General features: G+C 36.8%; 1 protein-coding gene across 3 annotated transcripts in view; it reads right to left on the bottom strand.

The window, feature by feature from the left end:
* Positions 1-1,055: 1,055 nt before the first annotated feature.
* The window catches only part of pnpla7a (patatin-like phospholipase domain containing 7a), a 54,322-nt gene continuing 41,873 nt past the window's right edge, over positions 1,056-13,504 (bottom strand). For 2 of the 3 annotated variants that reach the window (XM_054756936.1, XM_054756937.1), the window contains 3 exons: positions 11,549-11,633; positions 9,720-9,835; positions 1,056-7,256 (listed from right to left, as the gene is read on the bottom strand). In XM_054756936.1, coding sequence (XP_054612911.1) covers positions 7,137-7,256; positions 9,720-9,835; positions 11,549-11,633 — 321 coding nt within the window. In that variant the 3' untranslated portion in view covers positions 1,056-7,136. The remainder of the gene's footprint in view (positions 7,257-9,719; positions 9,836-11,548; positions 11,634-13,504) is intronic. The other variant, XM_054756938.1, reaches the window with a different exon arrangement.

The following is a 13,504-nucleotide window of genomic DNA, read 5'->3' as shown; positions in this document are numbered from 1 at the left end:
ACTACCATTTTTTGCAATTTTCATGAATATGAACTTAAACAGACTCTTAGCGCTATCATGCCAGGTGTTAGCATACTGGCACCCGAACATAATTATACTAACATTTTTAGCATTTTCAGAGGTAGGCACTTAATCAAACACATAGCGCTATTATGCTAGGTGTTACCATGCTAATGTCAGCATGTTAACATTCTTTCAGTCATTCAAACCCTTCCATGGTATGTTTTCATGGTCAAAGAATCTAAATATGTAGATAAAATACATGTAGGACTAATATTTATGGTGTAAAACACAATATGGGGGGAGCTACGGCGCTCTGCACTCTCAGAGTGCTTTTCTAGTTTTTAACTGTTTTTTTTATGTACTTAAAAAAAAAGAGTAATTGCTGTGTTTTTTGGAGACAACAAAAAAGTGACAAGATTAGATTTTGAGCAACAATGAGAGGAAATGTCTAAATTGTACAAACTTCAAAGCCAAACTTCATATTACCCCCGCCAAGCGAAAGTGCGCAGGTTGTTTTTGCCGGCGTTTATCTTTTCAGAAATTGTTGGGGGTGATCCGGACCACAGTCTGGATGCAGGATTTAAAAAAAGAAAGGATTCTTTTACATTGCAAGATATGGACGATTTTCGACATTTGTGCATATAACTCCACCAAAAATTGGTCGGAGCACTTGGGGGGAAAAAAAATACAGGACAAGTTTCCAACCTGTTCTACAAAATATCAAAGACTGATCCAAAAAATGTAGGGTTATCATTTTGGTGTGATTCGCAATATGGTCTGCAATCTCATTGTGCTTTTCTAGTTCTCTTAATTCAATCTTTTTTTTTTTATTTACCATTATTGACATTACTTTTTTATTGGGTTTTTTTGTACTTAAAAAAAGTAATTTTTGTGTTGTTTTTGGAGGCAATAAAACATGTGACAAGATTAGATTTAGAATGAAAATGAGGTTGGAGATGTCGCAATTGTTTTTGTGCAAACTTCAAAGTCATGCTTATAGTCATTTAATGCATTTACTTACCATAAGGAAAATAGAGGAAATGAGAGCACAATAGTGGTTTATTACTAGCACCTGATGACGAAATAACATAAGGAATACACACATACGCTGAAGTCATTAAAGCCATGGTGCGAAGGCATATCATTGAGCACTCGTGTGTGTGTGTGTGTGTGTGTGTGTGTGTTTGTTAGTGCCACCTGGCATGGGTCCAAACATCGCATCAGCATCTCATCCATCAGCGTTTAAAAAACGAGCTGTAAAGCAGTCAGGGCGTCTGCAACAGACAGCATCAATCCTTTGTGCTTTGTTTTTGGAAATGCCCCAAAAGGGAGAAAACACAATTCACTTAGCCAACACGAGCGCTGACTGCTTCGACAGTGGAACCTCTAAAGTCTCCCATAGGTCGTAGGGTTGGGAATTCAAAAGACCAAAGGCCCGACTGTGCAGTGTTTAGCATTTTCTTTGGCTTTTTGTTTTGCTCAATTTTACACAAAAAAGAAGGAGCAGCCTCAAGAAAGGTGTGCAACGGTGCATGTACTCGTCATCCCATTTCTCCGCCACACATGGAGTGAGGGACAGGAAGAGTAACCGCCTCGTGATAGCGGCAAGGAGAAGACGGAGCTTCTGCCGGTAACGGCTCCTGTTTGGCAACGCTTCCCGGTGAAATGCGTAAACGGACAAATGAGAGTGGATTGTTCACTCGACGACGGGAAACGGGGCTGCACGTTGCTAAAAGCAACAATGTAGATATGTTAAAAAGTTATATATACACACACATATACACACACACACATATATATATATATATATATATATATATATATATATAGAAAAAAAAATATATACATATATATATACACACATGTACATATATACACACACACACACACACACACACATATATATATATATATACATACATATACATATATATACGTATATACACACACACACATATATTTATATATATATATATATTTAATCTCAGCTTTGTGAAAAACCTACGGATATTATTAGTATCAACTGCAGTCTTTTTTTCTCATTTTTTGCCATTGTTTTTTTTTATTTGCCAAATATTTCTACTTTCTTCTTCAATAATTTTTGTAAAATTTCCCTTCATAATTTAATGAATTTATACCCATATTTAGATTTTTAGACATTTTTTTTCCTCATATCATTCCAACTTTTAAAAAATGAAATTTTTTCTCTAATAAACTCTATTAAACTATCTGCTAATAAAATTACATTATTTTTCCTCTTAATATTACAAGTTTATTCTCGTAAAAATTGCGGCTTTTTTGTTTTTAGAATGCAACGTTTTTCTCCTGATATTTTGACTTTATTCCTGTAAAGTTACAGCTTTTCCCCCACATTTCTTCTGTTTTATTTTGTTTTATTTTCCAACTACTTAAACTTTCTTCTTGTAAATTTTCCTTTCACAATTCTGACTTTATTTCCATAATATTTTCACTTTATTTTCATAACATTACAACTTTTTCTGCAACCTAATTTAATACACATGACGACATTTGTTGCTTTGTTTCTCATAATATTACGACTTGTAAAAAAAATAATGTATTGTTTCTTTAAAATGTAATCTTTATGCTACTAAAACAACATAGTTTTTCCTATTATTTTATTCTCATAAAATTACGACTGTTCTTATTAGAGTACTTCTTAGTTTTAATATTTTTACTTTATCCCAATAAAATTACTGCAGATTTTTCAATTATAGCTGTATTTTTTTTGTAGTTTTCTTGCTGAATTATATTTTTAGAATGTGTAGCGGGCCAATAAAAAAATAGCAGCGGTTAGCAAACGGTCCCCGGGCCGCACTTTATTAAAAGGTACTGTATGGTGCCTAGAGGGCGCCAACATTCAAATGTACTGCTAGCTTTATGTCCCGCCTCTTCCTGCTTTGAGTACGCTGACATAACACGCACACGCGCGCGCACACACACACACACGCGCGCACACTAATTAAGTTTGTTGTCAGCTAGTGATAGTTATCTGTCGTAACGACAACATGACTGCAAGCCAGTTATTTTATTTACGCTGAATGAAACTTTCCGACAATGTTTTTGCAGTGCAATTTGTAATTTACAAAAATATCAACATTTTTTCTGTTCATCTTTTCTTTGAAACCACTATTGGTGATTTATGCTACCTGGCGGTGGTGTTTTAATATTTATTTGGTTTCAAAAAAAGGAAATTGGAGCTAGTTGCATGCGGTCCTCTTGATTCTGCACTTCAGAACTCCTAAAGAGAAATTAAATCAACTAAATATAAAATCAATTATTACATATTGTTATATATGACCATTGTATGACCATTTCCAGCCCGCAGCTGTTTTTTTTTAATCGCCCATGGCACACTCTAAAGATATAATTTAATCTAAAAAAAAAAAAAAAAAGTAAAAAAAGAAAAAAAATCTGCAGTAATTTAAATTAATAAAGTCAAAACATTAACAGAGAAAAAAAATATCTAACAAGAAAAAGTCATAATTTTACGAGAATAAATTTTACGGAGACTATTTAAAGAAGAAAGTTAAAATATTTGGAACATTTTAAAAACTGGCAAAAAATGAGAAAAAAGGATGAAGTTGATACTAATAATATGCATTTTCACCTATATGACAAAGCTGAGATGCAGTATTTTCTTGAAATAAATACAACCCTTTTGCATATCTACATGTGTTGCTTTACAACGCATCAAAGTGGCAAAGTCGCATTTTTCACTACGTGGCCCTCGCTGGAAAAACCTTTGGACTCCCCTGAACTGAGGTTTTATGATTATTATTAATGATGATTTCGTAGCGTTACACATTCCAGCTTCCCACCAAAGTTAAGGCATCTTTTATGTTTACAGTGGTTCACTTGTTTTTACACTTGTGCAATAATTAAAGGAAAAATGCTTTTTTTATAATTGTGTCCATCACACACAATCCTCACGACTTTCTCATTTCTGTGCGTTCTTAAGCTGTAAAAACATAAAAAGAGGCAGGTAAGAATGCAAGTAATGGGACGCACCTACAGTATTCTGCCTATAAAGCCTTCTGATAAAACCTCTAAAAAGCGCCAACAATGCTCCATGTACATATAATATAACCTGCATATTAACCAAGCTGCAGCGACATTGTTATTATTATGGTTATTGACATTGTTACGCCAAAGAACTCCATCACTGGCATAGTGACACCTCGCCACACCACACCAGCTAGTTACTAGCTGGCTAGCTTCACCACACACGCCCGCCACCAGCGAAAGGTAACACTACATGTTGGAGCTGCCGCCAATGCTGCTGCGTTTTGGTTTTTGAGTTTGGCAAAGTTAACGCTAGGTCTAGCGTTCCTTTCTATGTTGCTATGTGAAATCAATGCGCCTAGGAAGGAAGTTCCACTAATGCTTAAAATGATCAAAATACATGAAAATACTGGAAGTATTACATGTTATTATGAATGTGCCTCTTACTACATGCTCACAGCATGGATATAAAACCATGAAACCTTGTTGGAGGTGTTTTAATAGCGGGCTTCGCAGGCAGCATAGGTGTGTCCCATTACATGCATTAATTAGCTGCCTCTTTTTTTTTTATCTGTTTTTATATCTTTAGAACGCACAGAAAAGAGAAAGACATGTGTGTTCATGTCTCACATAGGATTGCGGATGATGGGCAAAATTCCCCCAAAAAGTGCACTTTTCCTTTAAGAAGGCTACGATGCAACTGCTTTGTCATTCAAGTTAAAATTGAGCGCTTGTTCGTAATGACATTTTACAGTGGTAGGCTTATTTGTACACTTGCGTGACCAAACAAAAAGCAAAACAAAACAAAATAAAACAAAAATACAAGGGAAATGGAGAGGTCAACAAGCATCCCGGAACGGTTCAAGTTCTACTTTAGAGGTTCTACTGCACTTGGATAAGGCTCTGGGCACAGGAATGCCACTATTAAGGCCCATTATGGCCGTATGGAGATGAAAAGGAAAACATGATTTGACATACTGTATTTGAAAACGTACAGACACACACCCCCTATCCAGTTCATTTAACCAAATCTTGTAGCAAGTCTTCCCAAAGGAGTGGAAGATGTCATAGCGCCCCCTGTAGGGCGCACTGTCTGTCTTATTACAGCTGGGTGTCCCCATATTTTTGTCCTATGACTATTTATTAGGACCACATGGGAAAAAAAAAATCGAAGATTTCGAGAATAAAGTCGTAAATTTACGAGAATAAAGTTGTAAATTTACAAGAAAAAAAGTCCTACATCTACGAGAATAAAGTGGTAATATTAGGTGTCATGGTGTCACAAGTGTCAGGGAAAATAGAGCACAGCTCTTCTGTCAGGAAGAACCTCTTGTTTCAGGCAAGCTTTTATTTATAACGTGGCGCAAAACAGAGCAGTGAAGCACAAACAGATTAGCATGGCTAGCCCTTCTCACTTCCGCCTTCCTTACCCGCCGCCTCCACATGCTCAAGGCCAAAGGTCACATAAGCCCCCCCTTTTCATAACCGTCTCAGGCAATGCCTGTAACATAAAGTTCGAAAAAAAAAAAAAATCTCTGAAATTTACCACTTTATTCTCGAAATCTCAGATTTTAATACTCTGTTGTAACAGGCACTGCCTGAGACAGCTATGAAAAGCGGGGACTTATCTGACCTTTGGCCTTGAGCAAAGGTAATATTCAGACTTTTCTCGTATATGTACAACTTTTTTAGTCGTAAATGTACGACTTTATTCTCATAAATTTACGACTCTCTCGTAAATGTACGACTATTCTCATAAATTTACGACTCTCTCAGAAATGTACAACTTTATTCTCGTAAATGTACGACTTTATTCTCGTAAATTTATGACTCTATTCTCGTAAATTTACGACTCTCTTGTAAATGTACAACTTTATTCTCGTAAATGTACGACTTTATTCTCGTAAATTTATGACTCTATTCTCGTAAATTTACGACTCCCTCGTAAATATACAACTTTATTCTCGGAAGTGGATGACTTTTTTCTCGTAAATTTACGACTTTTTCTCGTAAAATGTACAACTTTATTTTCCTAAATGTGACTTTTTCGTAAATTTCCGACAATACAGTCAGAAATTTACTACTTTTTTCTAGTAAATGTACAACTTTATTCTCTCATATTTACGACTTTATTCTCAAAATCTCAGATTTTTCTTTTTTCGATGTGGCCCTATTACTCATATTGTCCAAATATCCCCAATAAAAAAATGAATAATTACCTGTATCATCAAAACTTTACAAAAAATGACAATACAATTAATAATCAGCTATTTTAATGAGTGATATATGTTGAGGTGAGGATGATTAATGCCATATCTCTACATTCACAGTAAATAGTAATGCTAGTGATCAAGTAAATGCTTTGTTATAAAATAGTCCTCCAGGAAGGACCATCAGTCAGTAAATATCAGCGAATGAATGAACGTTTGCGTTGAAGTGCATCTGTGGAGTGACGGTGCCCATGCAACTACTTTTACACAGGTGCTACCCGTGTTCTCCTGCATGGTTCTTGGGTAACTTTTGCCATCTCCTGCACAGCACGGAAACGCTAAAGACAGTCGTGTACATCGAAACAGTAACATTGTTGAAGTGACAATTAGTCAAGGCGGTAAGGACTGAAAAGGTAGCAACTTCGTACGCGCTAGTAATTCCACTTTGTTCCTCAAGAGGCAACAGTGAGCCAGCAAGGCGCTTATAACGAGGACAACACATTTAGGCTCTGTTTGTTCTTTTTTTCTGAATTCTCTGATAAACAAACTACGTATGGCACAAAATCATAGCAAATTCTGCATAGATTCTTTTTTGTGTGTTATTTTCAAATAAATGTACGAAGCAGCCTTAGGGACACACTGCAAGAATAAAGAACATTTTCCAGTGTGGCACTGATTAATACTCCTTCCTGTAGATTACCTTGCGGTTGCAATTCCTTCTCCTTCTTCTGGTGCGATCCAACTATAGTCTCAATATGAGAAATGGTGATAATGATGATGGCAGTGGTGCACCTGCACTTACTGACGATCAGCAGGTGCATCTTGGTGAAGGTAACAGGTTAGAGTCATGTGGTATAGATGGAGGTGCTTAACGCTTCCTGCAAAAGTAGACGTCCTCCATCACTTGCTGGACGGCTTGGAAAGTACTTCATGATTTGTGGAGTTGTTCAGTGAATGTTGTTGATGTTCCGAGAGTGCGTGGTTGCGGCGGCGACCGCTTCTATCATCCAGTTCTTCATCCTGAGGATTAGAGGGAAGCTCATTAAAACGTTTTTGTCACCAGACGACGCTCCTCTCTGCTTTAATTCAAATGAATAAACTCCCTAACTCTTCCAAACATCCATCCATTCATTCATTTTCTGCCGCTTATTCTAATTAGGGTCGCGGGGGTATGCTGGAGCCTATCCCAGCTGACTTCGGGCAAGAGGCGGTGTACACCCTGGACTGGTTGCCAGCCAGTCGCAGGGCACATATAGACAAACAATCATTGAATATTTATGTTAATATTTTAGCAAGAATATGTATATACATATTTCAATAAATTACATAATAAATCATAATTGAACTATTTATATTTAAATAACAAATAACTAATCGAAATATAAATATTTAAATAAATGCAATGATAAATACATATTTTAAATAAATATGGTCTCTGTAGCTGTAAAAAAAAAAGCTGTAAAATTTCAAAAATAAAGGGATGGTGCTAGGAAAATAGTGGTAATACTATGAGCAAAATTCTTAATGTTAATGTTGGTAATAAAGTTGTTTTTCCTCAAAAACATGTATTGCTAAAAATATGTATAATATTACAACAATGGACTTTTTAAAGATAAATAATTACTTATTTTTAAATGAATAACATGAAAAGAGAAAAATGTAAGACAGAATATTGAAAATAAGAATAAATCAATACGACAGTTACATACAAAAATAAAAGTTCAATATTTCAGAAAAAGGAAAAAATAAAGGTGGTATTGTACTTTATGCCAACAGTTATCATAATATTTTGAATAAAGCTGTAATACTATAAGCATAAAGTGAAATTATTATTATTTTAAATCATATGAATATGAAAAAGAAATACCAGAATTAAATATCATACCAATATGATGATTAAACAAAATATAATAGTGCATCTGGAAAAAGTCAGAAATAAAATGGTCATGTAATTCACGCCAATAATTCTAATATTTTCAATAATGAACAATAAAAAATACACGTAATTAATAATACTATACCAACATAATAATTATAAAGTATAATAATAGGTCTTGAAAAAGACAGAATTTAAATAGTCCTGTCGTTTACTCTAATAATTCTAACAAAGTTGCAATATTAAGGGAATTTGGGATTATGAAGAAAACCTGTTATTTTTTTTTATTGTTAAAAAAAAATCACACATATGAATATGAAAAAAATGAAAATACTGTCAAATATTAAGTAACACTATACCAATATGATGATTAAGTGTAAAGTAAAATAGTCAGTAATAAAATGATTTTGTAATATATATACACAGCGGTGTGAAAAAGTGCCTCCTTCCTGATTTCTTTTTTTTTTTTTTTTGCATGTTTGTCAAACTTAAATGTTTCAGATCAAACAAATTTAAATATTAGTCAATGACAACACAACTGAACGCAAAATGCAGTTTTTAAATGAAACTTACTATTTAGGGAGAAAAAAAAAATCCCAAACTACATGGCCCTGTGTGAAAAAGTGATTGCCCCCTAAACCTAATAACTGGTTGGCCCCCCTTAGCAGCAACAACTGCAGTCAAGCGTTTGTGATAACTTGCAATGAGTCTCTTACAGCGCTGGGGAGGAATTTTGGCCCACTCATCTTTGCAGAATTGTTGTCATTCAACCACATTGGAGGCTTTTCCAGCATGAAGCGCCTTTTTAAGGTCATGCCACAGCATCTCAATGGGATTCAAGTCAGGACTTGGACTAGGCCACTCCAAAGTCTTCATCCATTCAGAGGTGGACTTGCTGGTGTGTTTTGGATCATTGTCCTGCTGCAGAACCCAAGTTGGTTTCAGCTTGAGGTCACCAGCAGGTGGCCGACATTCTACTTCAGCAGAATTCATGCTTCCATTTATCACAGCACGTCTTCCAGGCCGTGAAGCAGCAAAACAGCCCCAGACCGTCACACTACCACCACCATCTTTTACTGTTGGTTCTTTTTCTGAAATGCACTGTTACTTTTACACCAGATGTAATGGGACACACACCTTCCAAAAGTTCAACTTTTGTCTTGTTCGACCACAGAGTATGTTCCCAAAGGTCTTGGGGATCATCAAAACTAAGAAATTAGGAAGGGGGCAAACACTTTTTTCACACCACCGTAACTGTCAATGTGTTCTTATTGGGGTTTTTTTGTGTGAAAAAAAAAGAAAATGTAATGACACTGAAAATGCATTGTTCTCAACCCCACCTTTTTTAGACGCACCTTACTTTAGTAAAAAAATTTAAGGGGTTCAAATTTTGCCATTATTTGATTATCCATATTAGAACAACAACTACTACCACTACAATAAGTAGTAGTAGTAGTATAGCAACTATTGATGCTGTCTTACAGTAATTCAAATAAACCACAGAAGTACTGAGGGTGAAATGTACCAAACAGTGAAAAAGTGAGTAAAAGACAAAAAGTGCATGTGTTTGAAAGAGATCACCCGCCCGTACGACCGGAGGCCCGCACCGTGTCTGCCGTCTCCTCCCCTTCAGTGTGCTCTCCATAGTGAGCGTATAGCTCCAGGTCAGATAGAGCGCTCTCCACCGCCTCCTCGTCATAGTCAGTGTGGTTGTCTGACTCCTCTGACGGGGAGGAATGGGAGGACAAAAGGACATTGTGTGATGTGGAGTTGGAGGCTAGCAGGTAGAATGTGAAGGAAGAAGACAGGAACATAACAACCATGTGAAAAAATGAGGACACCCTATGGGGGTCATAGCTTTTTGACTGGCGCCACCTATGGGTTGTGGCCAAAATGCATACATGCATCAAAGTTTTATCATCATTAGACAAATAGTTGCTAAGACATTTTGTTTGATGGCAGCCATGTTTTTCAACCAATCTTGTTCAAATCTGACACACGTGCTTGTCAGTCCCCCCAAGTTTCGTAGCGATTCGGTTCAACACCCCACAGTTACAGTGGATGTTTTGTAGGAGCTGTGTGACAAATTCCAAGTCAGACTTATGCGGTTTCATAAGAGGGCCACCGTGTGGTGTGTTTGTGTGAAAAATAATAGCACAGGCACGTTTCGACACATTATTTGTGTGCAGCGGTTCAGGAGGAGGAGGTTTGACTTGCACAAATACATAAACCATGGGGGGTCCTCATGTTTTCATATGACTGTACATGAATACACGTGCACACCTTTCCAAGCATAAACCAAAAACATCACTTATTGTTTTTGCTTTAAAGCAAGGGTATCCAAATGTCATTTAAATTTCTGCTGCTGTTTTTTCCCCCCGACAATTTCAACTTTTTTCCTTCTCAAAAGTATGACTTAATTCCCATAATATTTTGACTTTATTCTCATAACATTATAACTTCTGCAACCTAATATTCAAAAATTCCAACTTTATTATTGGCTTCTTTGTTTCTCATAATATAAAAAACAAATCTTTTTTCTTTCATATTTCAACTTTATGCTACTAAAATGGTTTTATTTTTCCTCTTAATATTACAACATTATTCTCGTAAAATACTTTTAATGCATCGCGGGCCCACAAATGGCCCCTGGGCCACACTTTGGACACCCCTGCTTTAACTATAGTGGAATCTATCAAGTCAAACACTTTTAACTCATTCAATCTCAGCCCTTTTTCAAAAGACAACCCCTTCAGTAGCATCCATTTTAGACAATTTTAACTGATCATTCAACCGCCACAGAATATTGTGTTCTATATAAACATGCAACCTACCAAAAGAAAGATGAGAGCGCTTTGAGTGCCCTGGAGGTGGAAAAGTGCAATACAAGTGACATGCATTAGTGGAGTAGTGGACAGATGCGTCATCATCTCTTTTTGCCTCTTAAGCAAAAAAAAATAAAAAAAGTAGACGCTTAAATACGTTGCTGGGATCAGACATTTGGGCGTCTTTGGTATTGAATGAGTTAAGAGAGCTTCACTTCTTTTTACACTTGCGTAGCCATGAAGAAAGAAAGAGATACACATGGAGCGCGCATCTGCCCTCAGCTTCATATTACGGCATTCTTCACCAAACATCATACTGTATAACGGACGAGCATCATGGATTCTACACTTGGCTAACGCTGGTTCACTTCTTTTCACACTTGTGTGAGGGTTAAAAGTGTTGAAAGTTGACCTAAAACAAGACAGGTTCCACTGTAAAAAGTAAATGTCACATGCAAGAAGTGAGAAGTGAATGAATGATTCCGGCACAGGAAGGAAGAAAGAAGATGGTGATATGGTATCAGTATGCATGCATGTGTGTACTGGAGTCGCACTTGCTAAGATGCCAGCCTAATATTGTTAAAGAGGGTTGTCTGTGTCTGTCGTTTTACCGTCCACCAAGGCAGGTTTGACAGGCTCAATGCGGGACACAATTTCTGCCAAGTCAGTGAAGGAAGCGTTGGGACACGTCAACACCTGGAAGACACAAACATGGACATGACTGCAGAGGGGAAGAAAAGTTACATTTGTTTAACATAAAAAGGAGTTTTATGGATTTATACACAAACAAAAAAAGATTTTTAAAAAGCTAATTATATAAGAATTTAAAAACAAGATGCCCGTGAAAAGATCTATTTTTGGCACAAATAAACGCCTGGATTATGCTGCCGCATTCATGTGTTACTGAGCACTACGCCAACTCGCTCCTCCCCCTCCCATATCCTGCTGCTAGCTTGACGTTGACGTTCTCCTCAGATTTCAGATGAGCATTTGCAATACAAGGGACTTTTGTGATGGTTAGATTAAATACAGCTCCAAAAACCTCCCCTTCCCTCTTCAATTGCCGTTGTTCACTACGATGGAAACTGACAAGCGAAATCAGGGGTGTTCAAAGTGAGGCCTGGGGGCTATTTGCAGCTGCAGCTTTTTTTTTTTTTTTTTTTACATTTTTTTATTGGCCCACGGAACATTGAATAAATTTAAACAAAAACCAAAAAAACCCCAGCAAAAATGGGCAAAAAAGAGCAAAAAGGCAAAAAGTAAAGAGCAGAAGCTGTTCATACAAATAAAAAATAAAACAAAGCTTTGTCTTTAAATATATATAAAGTGTTTTTTAGCCTTGTTACAAAATTACAAAATATATAAAAATTTGAGAAATTGGCCCCCCGCATCCTTTGATTTTCAGTACGCGGCCCTCGGTGGAAAATGTTTGGACACACCTGAGCAAAATGCTATGCTGCGTTTCAACCACGTGACAGTGGCAGTTTGCGTCACTTGCAGAGAGCATAAGCTACGGCCACATAAACACTCAATATGTTTGTGCGGTGCTTTGGAGATTAACGCAAATAACAGTGCATGTCATTGAAATTATTTGCTCCAATTGTGTGAGAGTACACGGTGTGATGCATGAAGACATACAACAGTTGAAAACAAGACGATCGAAAAGCAGTGAAAGCTTATCTTCAGCGTCAGACATCATGCAAATAATGCTTCTAATATGTCTGTTTGCGTTCTTACGCCACATCAGTCTGAATGCATACCTTTCTGTATGTGTCCTTCATCGTTTCACTGCACTGTTTTGCAAAGTCTGAGCTCCATAACCAAGTTTCAGCCGAATTTCACACAGTGTTTCCGGGCTGCTCGAAACCGCGGACCTGGCCACACTTCTACGCGGAGTATTGCTGGACATTCTTCCAGATGGCAATTATTTCTGCATTTCACATTTTCGAGTTCCAGCAATGTTTGAACTTTCATTTTAGTATAAATTGTGCTTGCTGTTGCTCACTGTGAACTGGTGTGTCCGTACTCGGCTCCACTGGACGAGAGCAACAGGGTTAGCCAAGTTTTTTGGTTGTTTCCTGAACTTTTTCCCCCGTTCTGTTGGACTACTTTAGTAATTGCGCTTCCGAAATACATATTTGAACGATTGCCACATGTGAGAACGCCGATTGTAAGCGGCATTTCTGCTCTGATTTTACATGACTTCTAGTCACAATCACGCTTGTTTGCACCCCATCTCATTGAGGCGGGGCCGACAACAACCTGACATTTTAGATGATTTTGACTGACCTTTCAAGGCAACAGAACATTGTGTTCTATGGCTATGTAAACATGGAACCTACCAACAGAAAGATTAGACTCCCATCTTTCATCAGGAAAAAAAAGTTTGTTTCTACCTTTTTCCGTTCTTTAGTATTCAGTAGAACATAGGTAAGTTTCAGGAAAATATCAGTTCCCGACTAGAAGAGGGAGAAACCCAGGTTTTTGTGAAAAGATTTATTTCAAGCATAACATTCACTTTGACACAAATATTTTTTGCTTTTGTGACAGCCAAAATATCTCAACAA

The sequence above is a fragment of the Dunckerocampus dactyliophorus genome, chromosome 17 (assembly GCF_027744805.1).
Source record: "Dunckerocampus dactyliophorus isolate RoL2022-P2 chromosome 17, RoL_Ddac_1.1, whole genome shotgun sequence".
NCBI lineage: Eukaryota > Metazoa > Chordata > Actinopteri > Syngnathiformes > Syngnathidae > Dunckerocampus > Dunckerocampus dactyliophorus.
The sequence above is the reverse complement of the archived record's forward strand: the minus strand, read 5'-3'. Positions and strand labels throughout refer to the sequence as shown.